The sequence below is a fragment of the Sphaerodactylus townsendi genome, linkage group LG11 (assembly GCF_021028975.2).
Source record: "Sphaerodactylus townsendi isolate TG3544 linkage group LG11, MPM_Stown_v2.3, whole genome shotgun sequence".
NCBI lineage: Eukaryota > Metazoa > Chordata > Lepidosauria > Squamata > Sphaerodactylidae > Sphaerodactylus > Sphaerodactylus townsendi.
In genome coordinates, this window is record NC_059435.1 from 67,584,079 (window position 1) to 67,605,423 (window position 21,345).

Consider the following 21,345-nt stretch of genomic DNA (forward strand, 5'->3'; position numbering starts at 1 on the left):
AAAACAATTTTAAAAATTTGGCAAGAGGAGCCAGTTGCTCAAATGCAACTCCTGACAACCCCTGTGGCTTAGAAGAGTGCTCCCCAACTAGCAGCTTAGCTTCTCTACAAATCCCCAATGCAATCCATCACTTCACAGTTCAATTTGAAATTGTCTTCACTAAGGCCTGGCCCCAGAGCCTGTACTGATGGGATCTTCTGGGTATTTTTTCATGAGAAAAGGCAACTGGTGTTTTTAAAATGCATGCACTATTTCAGACATGCCCCTCATTTGTGTTTTGGGGGTTTTTTTTGGCAGCAGTCCATTTCTTCAGGGAGAAGAAGAATACATAATTTCAATCAATGTTCAATATGACTGCCCACTGGAAAGCTGTACTTGGGAAGCACTGGTCTACAACTTGCAGTTCAATAATTTTTGAATGTTCACAGAGTTTTAGAGTATGGATTTGTGTTATTCTTAGACAATTCAAAGGAATTACATTTTGCTAGCTGAGAACATTGTGGTCAATGTATAAGTGGCATCCAATTTTATAGAGGAACGTTTGAAAAGACAGTCCACAGGAAGCAGGTGTTGAAAGCAAAGAATGGTTATCCAAGTCACATAGGCGCACAAAAAAAAGCTACAAATGTTACCCATGAAAGAATGCACCACAAACATCAGAATTTATTCATTTTTAACGTTTTAGCAAAATGACAAAATACCCAAGCTTACTAGACTTAACTTGTTAGCCTAGGCTTAACATCATACATTTAGATGTCAAAACTTACTATAGCCAGCATTCATGCACAACTAGAAAACATCCTTAATTCTTAAACCAGAAATGCACCTTCAGTAACATATCAACATTATTCACTACTAAATACTGAAAGCTTGAAATTAAATTCGCCTTGGAAATGTTAACTTCACAGCAGATGTAAACTACTAGTTGGCTCACATATCAAAAAAAACCAAACAAACAGGATTCATGCTAGTGTTAGTGTACAATTATGCCCTAGCACTAATGCAGGATCACTGTTACCTAGAATCATGTTTAATAAAAAGCAAAGTGCATACAGAAATTTACAACAATTTTAAGGACAAAAAATGGTCCTATTCATGTGGTCCCAGCAATTAACGCAAAGGTCTGACAGTTTCATGAGCTCCGATGAGCTACGTATAAATACTTTCAATTACATACAGGTATAATGAAAGAGTTCGTTTGAAATCTTCAAAAAGTTTTCCTGTTAATCCGCAAAGGGTGCTTGTTACAGCTTAAAATTTCGGTTAAACGCATGCACTGAATTACTTGTTATCCAAGCGTAGCAGCTGCTCCTTACCATTTATTGTTAAAGACTTTAACTGGCCATCTTCTTCAACTTCTACTCTCTCTTGTCCATTCTCAACAATTCTGCAAGATACAAATCCACTTAGTAGTGTTTTTGAAGTGTTCTGGATAGCAAATCAAGTGGAACAAAAATATCTTGTCTGTGCAGTGATTAGGACTAGATAGGCACCAGACAGAAGAAACTAAATTTAGAAGCTTCATCATTATCCAAGCAAAAGCTTGGAACAACTGTATGTGTTTATATTATCAAAACACGTTTGTATAATCCTTTTTAGGTAAACCACGATTTTGAACACAATCCCAATTTCAGACAGATCTTTAAAAGTGCATTAAGAGCCAACACAACAATAATTATCACATTTCCAATCCATAAAGCACCTAAAAGACAAGAAATTCAGCTACTCCACCCCCTTTCACTTACCAAGCACATTAGCAGGCATACTGACTGTTTTATGTGCCACTTATGTACAGATTATGCTACTACACTGTCTAGTAAAAACTTTCAGGGCAACCTTGTCCAAGCAGGTTAGAAAAAGAAATTAGTGACTTATTTTTAATAGCGTCAACATTTGTATATGATTTTAGTTACTTCACTACTATACTGAAATATTTATGTCACTGTACCTTTTTGTAGTAATTTTTCTGCCATTCACCATTTTAGTTGAAGTCGATACTGATTTGAAGTTACCCATCCCACTGCCACCGAACGATGTTGAGGAGAATGAAGTAAGGCCTCCGTGTCCCAAAGAACCAAACGAAGTAAAACCTAGCAAGGAAGTACAAATGATAGACATGTACTTGACCAAAACAACATCTACACAGGCAGAATACACCACATTTCTCTAGAAAATGCAAAGCTGTGACCAATAGCTTCTCAGGCCAAGGATTATAACAGATAATTTTGTAACCATGCCTATTCATGGTAGCTGTTAAACTTCTATTTTAAATAACAGCAATACTGAATGCCAGCCAGTTCCTCTGGATACAATTGTAGATGTTTTATTTTTGATGATCCAACTCAAGGTATAGCTGGGATTTTTAGTGCTATCAGTTCAGTTTTATTTTTTAATTTAAAAGCACCAACATTGTACAAAGCACAGTTCAGCTTCTTTTCTGTTAAATGTGAAAATTACTTATTAGTTAGGCAAGTATTATTCAAAAAGCTGAGTCATACCAAACTGACCGAATTTACTTTTCCCATATATTAAAGTAAAGGTACAGTTTCCCCTTCAGTCGTGTCCAATCCTGGGGTACCACTGCAAGCAGTTATTTCATAGGCAAGCCATTTTTTGGGGGTAGTTTGCCATTGCTTTCCCCAGCTATTCTTTACCCCCTAGCTATGAGCTAGGTACTCATTTACCGATCAAGGAATGGATGGATGACTGAGTTGACCATGAGCCAGCTGCCAGGATATCTGACCCACAGGGGACTCAAACTCCTGCCCGTGTGAATGGCAGTGCAAGCACTTAACCACTATGCCACGCGGCTCCTTCCCCATATATTAGAAGGAATCAAAACAATCACACTACACATTAAGTCACTTCTGAAACTTTGCAGATTTTCAAAACAATGGCATTTCATACTAACAGAACTAGATATTTTAAAGGGGGAATCAGAAATTGCACAGGCCGTATCCATGTCTTGGGTTATGTCTCAACAATGCAAAATTTTTTAGAATTTATTCAATGAGGAATTAGGTCTACCTTTCTAACTATGACACTTAATTTGTGTCATGTACAGCCTACCTGTATCAAATGAAGAAAACCCACTCCCAAAGGCAGGGAATCCACCAAAGGCAGACAAAAAGGATCCACCACCCCGGTTTCTGTTTCCACGTGTCCCTCGTCTGTTACCGAAAAAGTCATCAAAAGGGTCTTCTGCAAATAAAAATGAAGGGATTGTAAAGATAACAAGCAAGGGAATTTCAGTACTGCACACATTGTAAAGATTACGTAATTTTCAGAAATCTCCAGTGCTGATACCGTATTTCCATGTCTCTCATACTTCATAAAGCAAAAGTTCTCTGCCTGTCAGCACATTAAGATTGGCCTTTTTTGTGAAGATTTTCCTGCTGTAGGAACAGAAGGATTTAATCCTGTAGGAAGACTGTTAGTGCATTAAAAAGACTATATGCATCGTATCAATTTTGGTATGAATCTCTTTGGTTAATGGATCCAATTCTTTAGGCTTCCAATTCCAAAATGAGAGCTGGTAAAACTTAACTTTCAACCAACACTTCTACAAACACATTTGAACACTCCAAATAAAAATTGTTTCCCATAATAAATACTAAATGTTTTAAAATATAGCTAAATAATAAAGTAGTTTTCTATCAATACATGGTAGCAAAATTTGTTAGCGACCTATTAGCTAACCTTTTCCTTAAATCAGATGCGTACTAAAAGCAAAAATGTTCTTTTTATACATCAACAACCTTTATTGGCATAACAGTGCATTTCCGTAAACAATAGGTCAAGTTTACTCTTAGGACTTTGAATTATAAGTCAGTCAAGAAATTTGGCTACTGAATCAGTTACATCGCTGCTGGGGTTGTCTAATAAGACAATTTTCTGCAAATTGGAAGCATGCTCTTTTTTAGCTAACAGCAGTGTTAGCTGTTTTGTTCTAAGTGCAGTATAAATGGGGCAGTAGAGCAAGATACGTACTATGGAGTCTACACAATCCCCATTGCATGCACAAAGCCTTCAATGGTAAGGAATTTTGGCAAATCTTCCTCTTAGTGCAGCTGATGGAAGAGCATTGCAGTGAGCGAGCCAGCATCATTGCTCTACGTAACCTGGGTGAAATTATTTGATAGAGATATTTAGCCCCCCTGCTCCCCATGCAGGGGATACTCAGAGCTAGAGCTGAGCAAGACCTGGTGGCCTTTTCGATTAAGAATTTATGTTCTTGATCCAGCAGCCTCCTTTTCAGGGATTGAAATATCTTTGTAGATGAAAGCATGGCCAAGGAATCCACAGAATAGCCTAGCATGAGGATTTTGGACTCAATATGGCCCAAAAATGTTCTTCTTTAGGCACACAAGAACATTTTCCGTCCCTTGGAAATAATCCAAATGCTAAACAAAAGTCAAATTATATCCCAAACAGTGCACCACAATAAGTACAAATTGCTCAATATAAAGATTTTCCACTTATGATGTCAGCAAGCAGCCAAGAGGAAGATTGCAAAATATGCACAAGGTTAGAAAGAAACCATCAGTCTTAAAAGTAATCCAATATCAACATTTGCATAGAGTGTCTGAAACCAGAAATGTTTTCACAGAGACATATCACCAGCATTACTGTTTTTTTTGCAGATATGAATGCATTAAAAGTCCATATTAAGTCCAATTTGGCCTAAGTTACAAGGTTATATGGACTACAACAGGATAATATATACTGAGTACTCTGAATGCTTGAAAATGCCATAAAAGAATTAAGTACAAGCACTCAGTTCAATATTTCCCTTAAGTCATGAGAGAAAAAACAACATATTTTAAAAGCCACGAGCAATTCTTTCAGCATAAGGTAATTCTTGTACTTGATGTGGCCCACTTCAATTTTTGTGTCTGTTTCGGAAGCACTTGTAGTTCAAGCAAACAAAAGAATAACTGAGAAACTTGCACAAGTTAGATCTGAATACAAATAAGGGCAGCAACAAAGGAGAAGTCCAGGAAGTATTTAGACTTTCGACCACTATTATAATATGGCTGTTCATCTTATGCAAACCCAAGGATGCTTCTCAAAAAAGTAGGGATACCTGATCTACTTCTAGGTATACTCAGCAATGAGGATAGTGATGCAATGATTCACCTTCACCAAGCATTACAACTGATTTGTAATAAATTATCATTTTACTTTTATGCTGATGGCTTATGCTTGCTTGTTTTAACTGATGTGATTCTTTCTCTATATGTTCTTTTTTATTCGCTTGTTAAGCCAATAAAGGAAAGATGATGATGATAGATTTGTGAATGAGGCATTAAAACCCACCTTCATCAAATGGAAGAGGGGAGCATCCTGTACACACATAGGACCGTTTTATGCTTACATGTGGGAATTCATTAAATGCATTTCTTCTACTAAACTGTTTAGTTTAATAAGAATGGCTTAATGGCTAAAACAGAAAAATAATAAAAGTGAATGAGACACTCTGACTAGAACGAAGCTCTAAAACGAATCAGCCTGAAGAAATCCTACTACAGATAGGACAAGAGCATACATTTTAACGCAGCAAATATATCCTCCCAATTTGGCATAAGGCATTGCCAAGAATCACAAGCAAAACAAAAGGCTTGCAAGTTTACATGTTTGTTCTACAGGTATATTAAGCAAAACATTAGTGTAAATAGCCCTGTTTATTTCTGCTAGTAAACAGAATGACTCACAAACTATGAAGGTCACTCACACAGACACAAGTTATATGATATTATTAGTCACTATATATATATACACACACACACACACACACACACACACACACACACACACACACACACACACACACACCCAGTTCTTTTAAAAAGTTACCTGATGTTTACATATAACAGAACTTAATCATATTGAACTGCGCAATTATTAAGATTGTTAATGCAGGGCAGAACACAACCCACAAAGCCTCATCCAGGGGGCAATCTGGGAGCACGGGAGCAGCGAGTGGCTGCTTTGGTGAATCTGCCCTCCCTAAGGCACTTCCCTGGTAGACAGGTGATCCTGCTGGCATGTGGCTGCAGTCCCCCCTCCCCCGGATAATGCACTGAATGCTGCAGGGGTGGGCCAGCCCTCCTGGCCTTTCACGGTATTATGCTGGTATAAGCCTTTTGAACCCTACAGAGGCTTTTTGGCAGCAAGGAGGCCAGTGCGGCCGTGTACCCAGCTCTTGGATGGCACTTGTATTTTGTATTACATGACACTAGTACACTTTACAAACCAGTCAAGGTCTCAATCCTGCAGGGATTTCCTTCTGCTACTACCACAAAAACGAGCCCTGGCAAGATTTGCAAGTATCAAGTTTTTCTACCTTTTCCCATGGAATTCTAGCACAAATAGAAAGGAATCCATTTAGTCTTCAGTAATTCTGTCCTCGTTTTTAGACGCAATTTGCTAATTAAGTCTTAGCTCTCTTTAGTTTCATCTCCAATGGGGCACTTTAATTACTACTTATGCAACTGCAACTGAGTACCCTTCAGAGAAATAAAGAGACATCTCAGATTGCTTAAACAACAGGTTTATTAAAGACTTCCACAGAAGTCTTCCAAGTCTGACTCTACACTGATTTCTTCTTCTACATCCTCCAAGACTATACCGATAGGTTCTTCTACCCATTCTTCTGAAACTAAACTTGCTTCCTCCTCTAGAGACTCTTCCTCTGCTCCTTCAGAGTTCTCTTCCTCCACTAGAAGTTCTTCCAGATCAACAGATCCTTCATCACGATCTTCAAGTACCTCAACAAAATCTTCACCATGTTCTTCTTCTAGCTCTTCCTCCAACTCCTCTGTCAGTTCTACTGACTCACTACTACACATTTCCTCCAGCTCCTCTACGGAGCCTTCTTCTGATCCTTCATAAGACATCTCTGGCAACCAAGTGAAAACCACTGAGTAAGCATCTAAGAAAAGTATCAATTGTTCTTGTGTCAATTCATAAGTAAATAGCTATTGAACAATACAAGCTACTTTGGATTGCAAAATCCTCACTCATTGTGGATTAAGTCTAACATCAGCAAATGAATAAGTACTGCCAGTTTAAGAATTATGCAATATTAAGGGGTTTCTTTTTTTGAAAAGGCAGCTTTTAATAAATTACAGTAAACGGGAGGAACATTTCATTTAATTTATGATACTGTTTTAGTATCATATTGCAAGATTAAACCAGTGTGTCTTAGCTGAAGTCTTTGCTCCAACTGCCTTCTGTTGCTTGCAGTTGAAAATGCTAGATCTCTAATACTATAACATTCTTAGGGTAAAGAATTCTGATAATCCAACAAAATATGTCTTATTTACATAAAAGGAAATTTAATTCCAATCCCTAGTACTTCAAATGTAGATTCAGGGAGGCAAATCAGTCACCAGAAATGTCTACATTATATGCCAGAGGATTGGTACACAGAAACATAAGCTGTTATATGAATGGGGTAATGAGAAAAGCTTAACAGAACCCCTTCTCTATCAGTTCTCAGATATATTTCTTTCTATGCTGCTTAATCCATTAAAAATGGGAAAGCGTACAAGTGGCTCTTCAAAAATCTACACCTACAGAAGGTAAAAATGTTTTCATTGTGCTCTTCAATCTCCCTTCACCTCTATGGTAGGGGCAAGGAAAATCTCATTCTTCTGCCTTCTCAAATAAGTAAGGAACAGGAATTTCTGCCCTAACCATGTACAATTCCACTGTTTAATTCAGGCTTCAAGATCAAAGAGAGCAAGGTGTACTCCTTTCACATTAGAACTTCCAGCTCACATCTTATGGCTGATCATGATGGTGAAGTGCCAGAATTAAAAAACGGTTCAGAAGCATGTCATTTGTCCGTTTTCCATACTTAAAAACTTCAGGCACACTCCCCCTAAGCAGAGGTGCCAACTACTAATGCATGTGCGAGATGCCAACAATGTATATATTGGTTCTGGTGGGTTTTCCGGGCTGGGTGGCCGTGGTCTGGTGGATTTTGTTCCTAATGTTTCGCCTGCATCTGTGGCTGGCATCTTCAGAGGTGTATCACAGAGAAAAATCTGTTTCACACTGTGTCTAAATGAGATGGGAAAGTTTAGTGTGGTACATTGTCCATGTCCCAGGGTGGGGAACCAATCATTAACTGTTTGGGTGGACATGGACAATATACCACACTAAACTTTCCCTTCTCACTTAGACACAGTGAGAAACAGACTTTTCTCTGTGATACACCTCTGAAGATGCCAGCCACAGATGCAGGTGAAACGTTAGGAACAAAATCCACCAGACAACGGCCACACAGCCCGGAAAATCCACCAGAACCCAGTTGAATCCGGCTGTGAAAGCCTTTGACAATACAATGAATATATATGGAGTAGCTTATATCAGTTCAATGGAGACGATGCTAAACCAATATGCTGCGAAAGTAACCGACATGAGTCTATCGTTATGGCAAAACAAATAGTGAATGAAAGGTAAAAGAGAAGAAAAGTTTTAAAAACGATAAAAGACAATGAAACTTAGGAGCCTGCTTATAGTTTCTTTGCAGCAAAATAAAGGAGGCAAGAAAAAGACCAGCATATTTTATTACCAACACAAACCACAAAATTGTCAATTTCACATACCCATACCCAAATGTCAAACTCACCGAAGAAGTCAAATGAAAATGGGTCCCTTCCACCAAAAAACTCCCTGAAGACGTCCTCTGGGTTTCGGAATGTAAAACCATATTCAAATGGACTGTCATAATGGCTTCCACCTGCAGAACAGAAGAACTCATTGTCACATGTAGCTCAACACAAGCTACTAACACACTGAAACTTCATAACGGTTGATGTTTACTTTCAGTTAAACAACTCACACTAAGAAACCAATTCAGTTGCCAATTTTCTTTGAAAACAGTTATTGCCTGGATTAAACGTTAAGAATTTTATTTGAGATGCTAATCAGGAGAGCTTGGGATATTTTTATTGCCACCTCCTTTAGAACTCTTTCATTTTTTACCCCATAAAAACCATCTTAATTCTAAACTGTAAGAGCTCATTCCAGGTATTTTGTTTTGACATTTCCAAATTTCAGAGTCTATCCATTAGACAAGTGTCGTTGGTCCCCCTAACCCTAACCCCACCAGCCCTTGTGCACAATGATTTTAATTATTCAGTTCCCATAAGTATAAACTTAAATATGAGGGTAAGAGGACTAAGATGTTCTAATTGTTTTAAGAAAGGCAGTCCTGTTAGTCTGGTGCAGTGATTCCCAACCAGGATTCCGTGGTACCCTGGGGTGCCGTGAGCATGTCCCAGGGGTGCCGCGGCAACGCTACCAGCCCCCCTCACTTTTGCAGTGTCTTCCACCGGTGCCAGCAAGGACATGGAACTGGCCCAGGGGGCAGGACCTGCCGCAAGGTTACTTCTATGCCACATTTCTTTGCACAGAGTCATGGCACAAGACTTTTTTCTAGTAATGTTTTACTGTAAATGCAAGATTGAAAATTTACTTTCCATATAGTTGAAGCCATTCTGTGAACAAGCAACATTTTAGTTCTACAACTAGTGTTTGAAGACAAATGCAGATTTATCTTTACACGTAGCATTTTTTTTTGCTGTTGAGTCACATCAAATTTATAGTGAGCCTTGGGGTGTTTTCAAAGCAAGAGACATTCAGAAATGGTTAGCCATTGCTTGCCTCCATGTCATGACCCTGGGCTTCCTTGGATGTCTCCCATCAAAATATTTGCCAGGGTCAACCTAGCTCAGCTTCTGAGATCTGACAAGATCAGGCTATGATAGACTATCCAGGTCAGGCAGAAGCCATTTATACTAATTTTTTTTAAAGGGAAAAAAATCCCTACATACCTCCTCCATTTAAGCCTTCTTTTCCATATCTGTCGTAGAGGTCACGTTTTTTAGCTACAAAGAACAGGAAATAGTTAAAGCAAACTACTTGGATATCAATTATCTTCATATCATCATATTTGTGCCATGATTAATTTTTTTCTTTGTTTTTTGCATAATTTAGTCATGTACATGGGTGGCCTGATTTTCCTACTTTTGTGAATGGCACAGTGGTGGACAGTTACTACACTGCAGTAAAAAAAATCCCACAACACTGACAACAGCAGCCAAGACACAGCTACCAATTTATGACAGTGAAAGCAGAATCTTGTGGCACCTTAAAGACCAATGATATTGCGGCATAAGCTCTCATGAACTGTAGACCACTTCACGGACCTGATGAACTGGGCCCAAAGTGGTGGAAACTTATGTGGCAGTGTGTTGACCTTGGCGCAATTTAAGGCAGGCCTTGACAAGGTTTCTGTAGCTTTACGAGCTACCCAAAAAAGCTTTCATATTTTTATATTTCAACAAGTGAAGGACCTGCAAGAACTTGTGGGGGACATCCCATTTCCCTTCCCTCACTATTTCTGCTAGCCTTGCAGTCCCCATAGCTTCTTCCCTTTTCCTGCTTCCTTCTCTCCTTCCCACCCACAAAGCCAGTCTACCTTCTATCTGCCCCCCCCCTTCAGCTATATTATTTATATCCCACATTGCTCCACATTGGGGACACAAGTCAGCTTACATCTTTCTCCTCTTGTCCATGTTATCCTAACTACCCTTTGAAGTGGGATAGGCTGGGAGCATGTGTGATGGGCCCAAAGTCACCCACGTAAACTTCCACAGCCGAATAGTGATTCCAACCTGGGTCTCAAAAATCCTAACTGGAAACTCTAAAAACACTACACACAACACTCGTTACTGTGGGATAGGTGTTACTGAAGAGTAGTGAGCTGCTGAGCTTGAGTGAGTCAGGCAAAGATCATGCCTGGTGGTTGCTGCTGAACCCAGTCCCAGTGAGTTCTCCCTCAAAGGGCAGAATAGCCTTGAAATGGCCTTGCTTACTCTCCCTGCCTTTTACTGAAAGAAATCAAGGCATGAAGGCTTGAGATACTGCTGTGGTTGCCGAGCAATGACCACTGAGGACATCCATTTCTACAGTTGCCCCTTCTTTATTTTGGGGGTTTGTTAATTCAGATTTTTATGCCCATCTAGGACTTTTCTCAGGGTTTGTAGAAAAATCCATCTTGTCCGTGCATGACTCAAGTCTCTGGATTTAAGTGTATGCAAATGGGGGTATGTTGGTAACTAGATATAAGGATCACCATATTTTTAATTATTGTTCCACAAAACCTAAACTTAAACTCTTCAAAATTTATGGTATTTTAAAAAAAACGATAACAAAGGTAAATGAATAAAGGTAACCCTGATAGTCATAACAAAAAGCTACCCTCTATTCCTCCCCCAAATAAACTTGGTACTTCTATCACGCAGCACTTAACAACAAATACTGAAAATACTAGGTGCCACAACAAAATTTCTGAGCACTCTTGACATGTAGTACTTGTCAAATCCCAATATAAAAATTTATTTTTTCCTAGAAAAATACTAGGACTTTTTCCAATTTTGGCAAAGAACAAGCTTGATCCTATTCTAAAAAGACTAAAGTAGAAATCGAGAATACAGAGGTATGTAGACACAAGCTCTTCTGCAAGTAGTAATTTAAGAGATTTCAATTGAGAACTATGAAGGAGACTTGTGCCTTTATGATTACAACTTAGAGGAGTTCTATATCAGGACAAACCCACTTCTTTAACAAGGTGAAAGTTTTCCAACAAGAAAAATTCATAAAGGTATATCCCAGCTATAGAACGTGCTTCGTCCACCCAATATGAAGTAGCAGTAGAAAAAAGTAATGACAACCAAGTAGGGGGAATCCTGTAACAAACATTTAGGGGAAGAAATTCATAGACCATCATTATTATTGGAGGCTAATGAAAGTTTTAAAGCGAGATGAGGGTGGCCACAAGCCCCTAATTTCTATGTTATATTTCAGATGTAGATCGTATTATTTGACAGTATGAAACCAAAATCCATAGCCAATAAAGAGTTTGTAACATTAGGAAATGATCTAAGTCCCAGAAGAGCCAGGTCCCTGCTTTAGGGATTCCCTCAAAAACAAATGGCCATCTGCTAAACCTAAATACCTGCTTAATACTCACCATCTGACAGGACTTCATATGCCTCAGCTAGTTGTTTAAACTGCCTCTCTGCTTCTTCCTTGTTATCTGGATTTTTATCAGGATGCCACTTTAACGCTAGTTTACGGTACCTGAAATTAAAGTGCCCAGCTGTTATTCTCAGCATGCCAATTTTATGTATGTTAGGTAGTACATACAAAAGGAGATATAACTAAATTCTTAAATGTTAACAGCAAGCTTGTACACATGTCTCAAAATGTTAGAGCAAAAAAAGAAATTATGGGATTTACATGAGAATCACAGCAGCCGTATGGCACTACTAATGCACCTTATAAGAACTCTGTAGCATCACCATGCCTAGGAAACTTGAGCACTAATGTATTACACAAGCCCTAATTCTGAAACAGGACCCATGGAGATCAACTGCAGCACCTAAGATGAATCAGACTTGGTTTCATTCTTAAGGAAAACACAATTGTGAAAAGCAAAATGGTTACAGAGGACCAAAGTCAAGAGTAGATAATGATTTTAAGTATGGTATTAAACAAATGTAATTGCAAACAATTATCTCCAGTGTGTAAGCAGATCAAACAGCAAATCTGATTAGAGTATTTCCAGATAGCCTAGAATTCATAATTCCCATCAGTTTGTCAGCATGGCCAATTGGCCATGCTGGTAGGGGCTGATGGGAATTGTAGTTCCGAACATCTGAGAGCCCAGGTTCCTACCCCTGATGTAGAGCAGGGGTAGGGAACCTGCGGCTCTCAGATTCAGGAACTACAATTCCCATCAGCCTCATCAGCATGGCCAATTGGCCATGCTGGTGAAAACTGATAAGGAGTAGGCTATCTGGAGAAACACCCTGATAATAAACAAATTCGAATTGCTACCAGAGATCAGTCCTCCCACCATATCTCGCTGATGTATTTTTATGCACACGTTTTCAGTTGCCAAATTTCTCCAATATCCAAAATTCTACACTTTTGCCCCTCTAGTATGTATGTACAGCACTATTAAATATACATGCACTGGGGAGCAGGCCCCCTCGAAATCCTAGGCCCATGTCAACAGCTCTTCCCTATAGGTTCAGGCCTGATCTCACAGCAACTATTTTGCTGCAGAACACATCAGCTGTTGTCAAAATTCAGGCGTACCCATGCCCACAGGTGTGCCCGAACCCTAATTATTCTCATACAGCTGATCTTCCTGTCTTATTATTGAATACCAGGCTAGGTCTTCAGGGACAGAGGGAAAGACCCCACAACTCAGACAGATTCAGAAACTGGCTGTTGTGAGTTTTCCGGGCTGTGTGGCCATAGTCTAGTAGTTTTTGCTCCTAACAGTTTAACCACAGCTATGGCTGGCATCTTCAGAGGCAAGTCAGTGAGATGTGTTTCTCTTTGTGGCACAGGGTGGACTGACTGTGTTGTGGGGTATATGTTTTGTCCACCTCACAGGGGCGAAGGCACATATTATTGCTCCCTAGCAGTTGGCAACTATCTTACAACTTATCAAACTCAAATATGTATGAGAACTGTAACCTAATCAATAATATATAGACACTGGTATAGAAGTAGTACCAGCTACATCAGTAAATACTATCAATATAATCTGGCTAACAAGAAAATATTTGCTACAAAGTTACACATATATGTCTTATTTGTTTTAATTTCATTTCTTTATTGAGAGAGAGAGAGAGAGGTGGGTACAGAGAAATCCACAAGTATATGTACTATAACTTGCTTTAAAGTTTTAAATAAAGTTACTTACGCTTTTTTGATGTCTTCTTGTGAAGAATGTCTATGCACTCCTAAAGTTTCATAATAATCCACCATGTTTTATGTCTTTGTTATCAAAATTCTGAAAAAAAGAAAACAAGGCCTTATTATATCAACACTGCTAATTTCCATTGAAAAGACACGGAAGTGGCTAAAAATGTCCATTAACACATGTCCATTAACACATTATTTTGTATTATCACAACAGCCAATCCTCAGTAAAATCTATAATGGGCACCAAGTTGTTTTTTCAATACAGCTGAAAAATGTAAACTGGTTTCAACGGAGCTTTTTAAAAAATGTGCTCCAAACTTATTTTCCCTTACAGTTTGATCCATTTTAATTGGCTTTTTAACGTAGCCTACTATGGAGGAGGCCCTGTGATAAAACCAGTCTAAAAATACTTTAAATGCAGAGGCTGACAGCTTGAGTGAAAAACAGGTCCGCCTCCATCCACAGAAATCAGAAAGGAAGAGCTAGTCAGCATAATTGCAGCAGAACTCTTACTCTCTTCAGTCAACCGTGCTTCCACACATGTTTTGCCTGAACATACTGGCCTGCAGTTGCCTGAATGCAATCCTATACAGAGTTACCCCTCTAGTCTAAGTCCACTGATTTCATTGAGCTTAGACTGGAACAACAGTGCATGGGACTGCACAGTCAGAATAGTACTAGACACCAAGCCCTTCTGTATCTGCTGCTCTCAAACAGCTTCATAACTGTCAGAGGGAGGATCCAAGACACAATGCTCGAGAAAGGCCATCCAGAAGAAACTGAAACAAGGTTACAAACTGAAAGTAGGGTGTCAAGGCAAATTACCGTGTTTCCCCGAATATAAGACAGTGTCTTATATTAATTTTTGCTCCCAAAGATGTGCTATGTCTTATTTTCAGGGGATGTCTTATTTTTCTGTGTTCTGTTTGACGGGCATGCTTCCAAACAAAAACTTTGCTATGTCTTACTTTTGGGGGACGTCTTATATTTCACACTTCAGCAAAACCTCTACTATGTCTTATTTTTAGGGGATGTCTTATATTCGGGGAAACAGGGTATCTCATTTGAACACAGAACTCAAGAAATGCAGAAGGCAAACTCTTTAGGGTCACACCCCTCAATATCCACTCCAGATAAAGCCAAATACATTTATCACAGTCCCACAACCAATTCTGCCTTCTCAGCAAGGTGACTTCGGGGATTTGGCCAAAGCTCAAGTCATTCTAATTATCTTAACGATATAATGCAACACTAGTTAACACTTCAACACTAGGTACGTGGCTTTGCTATGGAAAATAATTCCAGTATTAAGTCAAGTCGCAGGCTATTTATGGCAATCCAGTAGGGTTTTCAAGGCAATCATTGCCTTACGCTGCATAGTGGTTTCCCATCCAAATACTAACCAGCTTAACTTCGGAGATCTGGTGAGAAAAAACTGGTCTGGGCCATCCAAGTCGCGAAATATTGCAAAACCTTTCTCCAGGAAGTCATCAAGGAAGCAAAACATGGAAAACCCTAAACTCAATTATTCCACAGTTACCTGAGCAATCAGTCTCATGAAAAGAAAAGTACATTTTTTTGGGGGGGGGGGGGCGGGGGGAACATAACAGTGGGTACAGAATACTACAGCTCAGGAGTTATCAGGAGCTGGGTGGCCCATGCATATTATACTGCCATTTTGCAGTCATTCTACTGACTGCCCATCTGTTATTGGGCTCAATTTAAAGTACTGGCTGTCATGTACAAAGCTCTTTGTGGCCTTGGAGACTGTCTCTCCCCTTCTGCTTCATCATGGCATCTGCCTTCTCCATTGTGGCATCCTCTTTGTGGAATGGCCTGCCTGAGGTCAGGAAGGCTTCCGCTCTCCTGGCTTTCCACCAACTATGCAAAATGGAATTATTTGAAAGATTTTCTATGGAAATAATAGCTAAACAGACATTCATATGGCTACTCTCTGGAATCACAAGTCCATGTTGCTAAAGGCAGCTTCTGGGGGAGAGCAAACAGAAGTGACCAGGACCCTACTAATACAATATCTGTCGCGTGCCTTCGGCTTGGGGTCTGCAAACCCCAGGTCTGTCACATGAAACGCTCTTCACTGGGCCTCTGATAAGGCTGTACTTCAAAGTAGTAATACTTTGTAGTATAATGAGTCATTATTGTCATGCAGTCTGCAGTATTTTAAGAATTCAACCATCAAAACATGCATGAATTCACCAGAGAATTCTAACATAAACATCTACATTCTGTGTCCACCTATTCTCAAAAGGCTTTCTGCCAAAGCAGTCTTTTCATTTTAACAGGAAGTCTTTCAAGAATGTGTGGACGTGCATTCATAGCTGTAAACTGCAATTCAACCCGGAAGGAAGCTAAAGCAATCCTTATTTAAATATAAAAGAGATCAGACATGTTTTCAAAAGTTCAAACAAGAACTTTTAATAGCATAGCTACCAGAATACTGATAAACCAGAGTAGAAGATATTGGACAGGACAGAAATCAAGTGTAGTTATATCAATTACACCAGCCAGAAACATCACTTCAGTACTGTGTTTCTTATGAGAATATCTCACTATTAAATGTTCCATTTGATCAAGGAATCTTTTGGCACCTCTCTGGGTGTCTAACAGATAAATTGTCATTGACTTCAAACATTTCAATAGTTACATTGTGTCACATTAAATTATTAGGCAAGATAGAAATGTTTAAAAATAAAATATGCCAGCCAATGGACTTCACTACATAAAATAAGACTTCATAATGCTGCTTCTCATGCTCAACAGGCTTTTTTCTTGCCTAAGTAGGACACAAGTGCTTTCAAACGGTAGTAATTTCAAACACATCTCTTGACAAGCATACTTGCTATTTTAATGCAGGACTCTGCCAGCCAGCCAGCCCCGCCCCCCCTCACACACACACACACAATACTCTGGGGGCATCTCAGATCTTGCATACCTCAGACCCAATTTAAAAATGGCAAACAGCTTGCTTGTGTGATTTTGCATCTTGTGCAATTTCAGCATCTTGTCTGAACTGTGCTGCAGCCTATGAAAAGCAGCTACATGTGATTGTTATGCATGCTTGTAGGACCATTTTATTGGCAGGCTAAATAATCACACATGGCTACTTCAAGCAAGATGCTCAGTACATGACAAAATTTGCAAAGATTTCTTTTCCTTCCCAGCAACCTTTTAAAAAATCAGGCCTTATAGTCAGCTGTTGGGACTTCATACAATCAAGAAAGCTACACTCTTGTTTCTGACAGAAAATACACAATCAGGCTGGCTCAGGTGAAATCCAAGAGGTCTTTTGGCAGGTAGCTTCCCCATCTGCAGAACTGGAAATTCAAAGGACTATGAAATTAACGTTTTTAAAAATCAGAGGAGAGGTTTCACAGAACCAGAGCTAAGCTCAAGCAAAAATATTCTCAGTTGAACTGAAACTGAACCCTTAAATTTAAGAACCAATTAAATAAGTTGTTCAGTTGCAGAGGCTCAGAAGGTTCTTTTGATGAACCAAGAAAACTCAAACCAAGTGAGGCCAAATTGAAATTATGTTCCCCTCACAAGAGCAAAACGATGTCTTGAGGGCACCAAATAGATTAGAAATTTGTTCTTCCTACCTCCTTCTTAGACCTGTTAATATACACAATATGAACAGGAATTTCTACTGTGAAATTTAATGTCTAAACATTGTGTGCTACTTCAAAACATAGCCTGTATGAACTAAAAAAACCCTCAGGCTGTTTAAACCCCCTCACTTCCGACAAGGCTGGAAAAATATCACACTACTAGATGCTGATATTAAATTTTATGGACAACAGAATGGTGGCTACTAGTTTAACAACTATTCTTCTTAGAGACGCTCACCAGAGTCACCACTCAAACCAATCTAGTTTGTATTTACATGCAAGCCTGGTTTATTCATTCTGCCTCAATTGCTACTTTGAAACCTGTGCAACATAGTAATTAAACTGCCAGACTAGAGAGAGAGAGAGAGAGACTGAGAGAGCCATATTCAAATATCCCCATGCTGCCACAGAAACTCACTGGGTGACCTTGGGCCAGTCACACTCTCAGCATACTCTACCTCACAGGGATGTTGTGATGGCATAAAATGGAGAATGACAAGCTTTTATAAGCTGCTTTAAGTGCCCACTGAAAAGAAAAACGGTTTAATGACCTAAATTAATGATAAAATGTTAAGTAGCAACATAGGGCTTGACAAATCCTTGGCAATGGGTCAATCAGGTGCATAGAATTTTCATCACAGTTCTTAGTATTTTCACATTCACATACTTTATCTCTTAGCTCGGCTTCTGTGCTCCCAACATTTCTCATTAACTCTCTTCACACAGCTATTACTGGAAGAACTCAAAGAGATCCAGAAAGCTCCGCGCCACGAGTCCCCTTCTTTGATGACATGGGAAGGGCTGTTGTGATTAGCAGTAGCCAAGCTAAGACACAAAGTGTTTCTTGAACATTTGCTGCTGCTGCTTCCAACATAAAGAGGGAATCTGGTAACTAGTCACCTTCAAAGACCAGACAGTTGGCAACCCAAGAAAGGGTTTTCTCAGTTGTGGTATCAAAACTCTGGAACTGCCTGCCAAAAAAGATTAGTCTGCCTCTCTCTATTGGTGTCTTCTGCCAGCAGGAGAAGACTTTTTTGTTTCATTTGGCATACCTTCCCCCATAGAAATCATTGGCCCTCCCCTTTGGTATTATTGATGTGTCTTTTTAATTTTTTAAAAAAGATTTATTTTAAAATTGTGAAGTTTGTTTTTAATTGTTTAAATGTTTTTATGTGAGCCGCCCTCGAGACCCTGGTCAAGTGCAAGGGCAGCATTAAAATGCTTTACATAAACTGTGGAAAGCTCTACCTCACACTCAAGGTTATCCGTGACCACCTTAAATAATTAAGCATATTTTAAGAATGGCTTCACTGAGATACTAACAGCTCTTTGGGTACTATCACAAATTATCCTTACTACCACTACTACTTTTTGAAGAAATAGTCCTGCAGATCTCCACCTCAAAAAATGAGGGGTGGTTAAGTGGGACTGGGGTTTAGCTTCGGTATTTTAGATGATTCTCACCTGTTTGGTCACTTCCATGTAGGATGAATGCAATTATTTAAGCAAGGAATTTTGCAGTGGCTAAGCTGAAGAAAATTTTGAAGTAACTACCACAACATTCAAACATACATAAAACTACAGAGATTACAATGAATCCAACTGAGAGAACTGGGCAATATTTTGGAATCATTAAATGTACCAATTAAACTGATCAAGTAGATAATTAATATAGATGTAAGACTGTAAAATTTATCTTTCTCTTTCCTACTTGATAGATCATGGCCTGGTAATATTGTTTGGGTGAGGTTTTTAGTTATTGGATTTTTCCAAGTGACTTTAAGATATATCATATAAATGCTTTTTAAACATCTGCATATGAGAAGTGCAAGTAATATTATAAATACCCATTACAATAATTAAATAAAAGTAATTTGCAACATTTCCATTTCAATGTGACTGCTTTGCAAACTTTTAAAATCAAGGATACCATTCCTTACTCTGCCTACAACTGGGTGGACTGCAGTATTAAACAAAACTAGCATTAAAGGAGATTACAAAAGTAGCTCCTCGTTAAAAGAACAATTTCTTCCTATACTCCCTACAAAATAAATTTGGGGCAGTATGGAGGCGATGTTATTACTTTCACCAACCCAGTGCAAGGGCCCTCTGCAAAAAGACCCTCTACGATGCTGCTTGCGCTATTTTAAAAAAAGAACCACTGGTTATAGCTGCATGAATACAGGAGCATCATACAAGATAATACAATCCCTACAGAATCTTCAACATTCCCCTAAATCAGATGCCAAAGGTTCTCTTGGTCTGGTCTTATTGCCATCTCTGGCTTGCCTGAGAATTTTCTCAATGTTCTCTCACTGCTCCATTTATAAGCAGTACTTTTAGCTGGAAGTGCTAAACTATAAATTATTCTGGGCAAAAACTACACTTTTGTATGAGGTATTTTTTGAATTAAGTTTTAACCTGTGATCCGCTTATTTCAAAGGTTTGCATCATTACTTCTGGGAATGTACTGTTGTTTTTACATATCCTATATCTTATATCATCCATTCTTGGGTAACTCAATTAGAAAAATTGTATAATCTTTGTTCAAAAACAAAGATTCTTGGTGGAGACACCAAGCTCCACACAAAATCTTGAAAAAGACTCAAAACCTCACAGTCCCAAAATTTTCAGATATTTTAGGCAATTTCCTGAACTGCAATATGAAATGAGGGAATGCTGGTTGAAAGTAAGCATCCAGTCATAAAGTCTTTAAAAACCAAACTAAGGAATAAAACAAGGCACCATTTCAAAACCTGAGAACGGGGCATTTTCTGACAGGCATCCTTTGCGTTCCCCACAATTAGATTGCGATTAAGTAATGCCCGTGAAACAATTCAAGCACAATGGCAGAAAACTTTTTAGACATGACAACCTTATATTTTCCCCCTAAAATTGTCAAAAACATTTAAGGGACAGCTCTAAGGGGCTTACTGGCTGCTACTTCTGAGAAGGCATAGACTGGTTCATGAGACGTTAGCTCATGAAACCACTTTCCCTTTAAGAAACCTCAGCTGACACCCTCCATTCACAGACCTGTTCCCTGCACGAGTTCAAATGGACAGACATTTTGGAATCCAACTTTTAAAGCAACTAAACCCTATTATTTCGGGTAGGCCACAGGGAAGCACTCCTTGTAAAACCAAGGAGGCCTTCGTGGCCTACCTAGCTCCAAATTAATTGAGGGTGGGATGAGAAGAAAAGCACCCGCCCCCCAGGAAGCCATCTCCCCCCCGCCCCACTCTTACCTGTATCAGTCGCAAACAAAACCACCAACCTCCTCCTACCTTTCAGCTGCTGTTCATCCCATCCTCCCCGCAAAGGACATCATTATGCGCCTCCTGGGGGGGGGGCCTTTCCAAGCCCCCCCACGCCCCTTCCATTGTTTTGCTGAAGCTAATGAGGGGCCTGCCGGGCTGGAAGGCCGCCAGCCTCCCCCACCCGCCCCTTCTAGGAGACCTGAAGGGGGCGCGAGACCGAGTCCGGGCCAAGACTGCCGGGCCCATGAGCAGACAGGCCAAGAAAGGGGCCCCAAAAGGAGCCAATAGGCACCCCCCCTCAGTGGTTCTAACCAATCACGAGACTGCGCGAGCGGTTGACGGGGCGGGGGGGGGAGAGAAAAGGGTCCTTATACCGGTAACCGTTCAGAGGCCCCAACCTCGTTATTGCCCCTCCCCCTGAAGGGTCCCACCGGCCCTTCCCGCCCCCTCCGTCCACTCACCCGCCGCGAAATCTCCTTCAGTGAGGCGCTCCTCCGGCCACCGCTCGCCTTTTCTCCCCTCACGGAACAGGGGCTTTCCCGCTCTCTGGTCGGTGATGGCAGCGACAGCCTCTCCACCTTCCAGGCCGCAAACAGGAAATGCGTCACGCGCAGAAATCGGTCCCTCCTCCACGCGTTAACTGTCACTTCCGCCCA

General features: G+C 39.8%; 1 protein-coding gene across 2 annotated transcripts; it reads right to left on the reverse strand.

The window, feature by feature from the left end:
• Window positions 1–640: 640 nt before the first annotated feature.
• DNAJB6 (DnaJ heat shock protein family (Hsp40) member B6) lies at window positions 641–21,308 on the reverse strand. 2 transcript variants are annotated; one of them, XM_048511292.1, is made up of 8 exons: window positions 21,151–21,308; window positions 13,799–13,888; window positions 12,050–12,159; window positions 9,849–9,902; window positions 8,642–8,752; window positions 3,070–3,201; window positions 1,949–2,090; window positions 641–1,387 (listed from the first exon to the last, which is right to left on the reverse strand). In XM_048511292.1, the coding sequence occupies exons 2-8, from the start codon at window positions 13,861–13,863 to the stop codon at window positions 1,282–1,284; spliced, it is 720 nt and encodes a 239-aa protein (XP_048367249.1). In that variant the 5' UTR covers window positions 13,864–13,888; window positions 21,151–21,308; the 3' UTR covers window positions 641–1,281. The 2 variants fall into 2 exon arrangements, with proteins under 2 accessions (XP_048367249.1, XP_048367250.1); XM_048511293.1 differs by lacking the exon at window positions 21,151–21,308 and adding an exon at window positions 20,717–20,741.
• Between the last annotated feature and the right edge of the window lie 37 nt (window positions 21,309–21,345).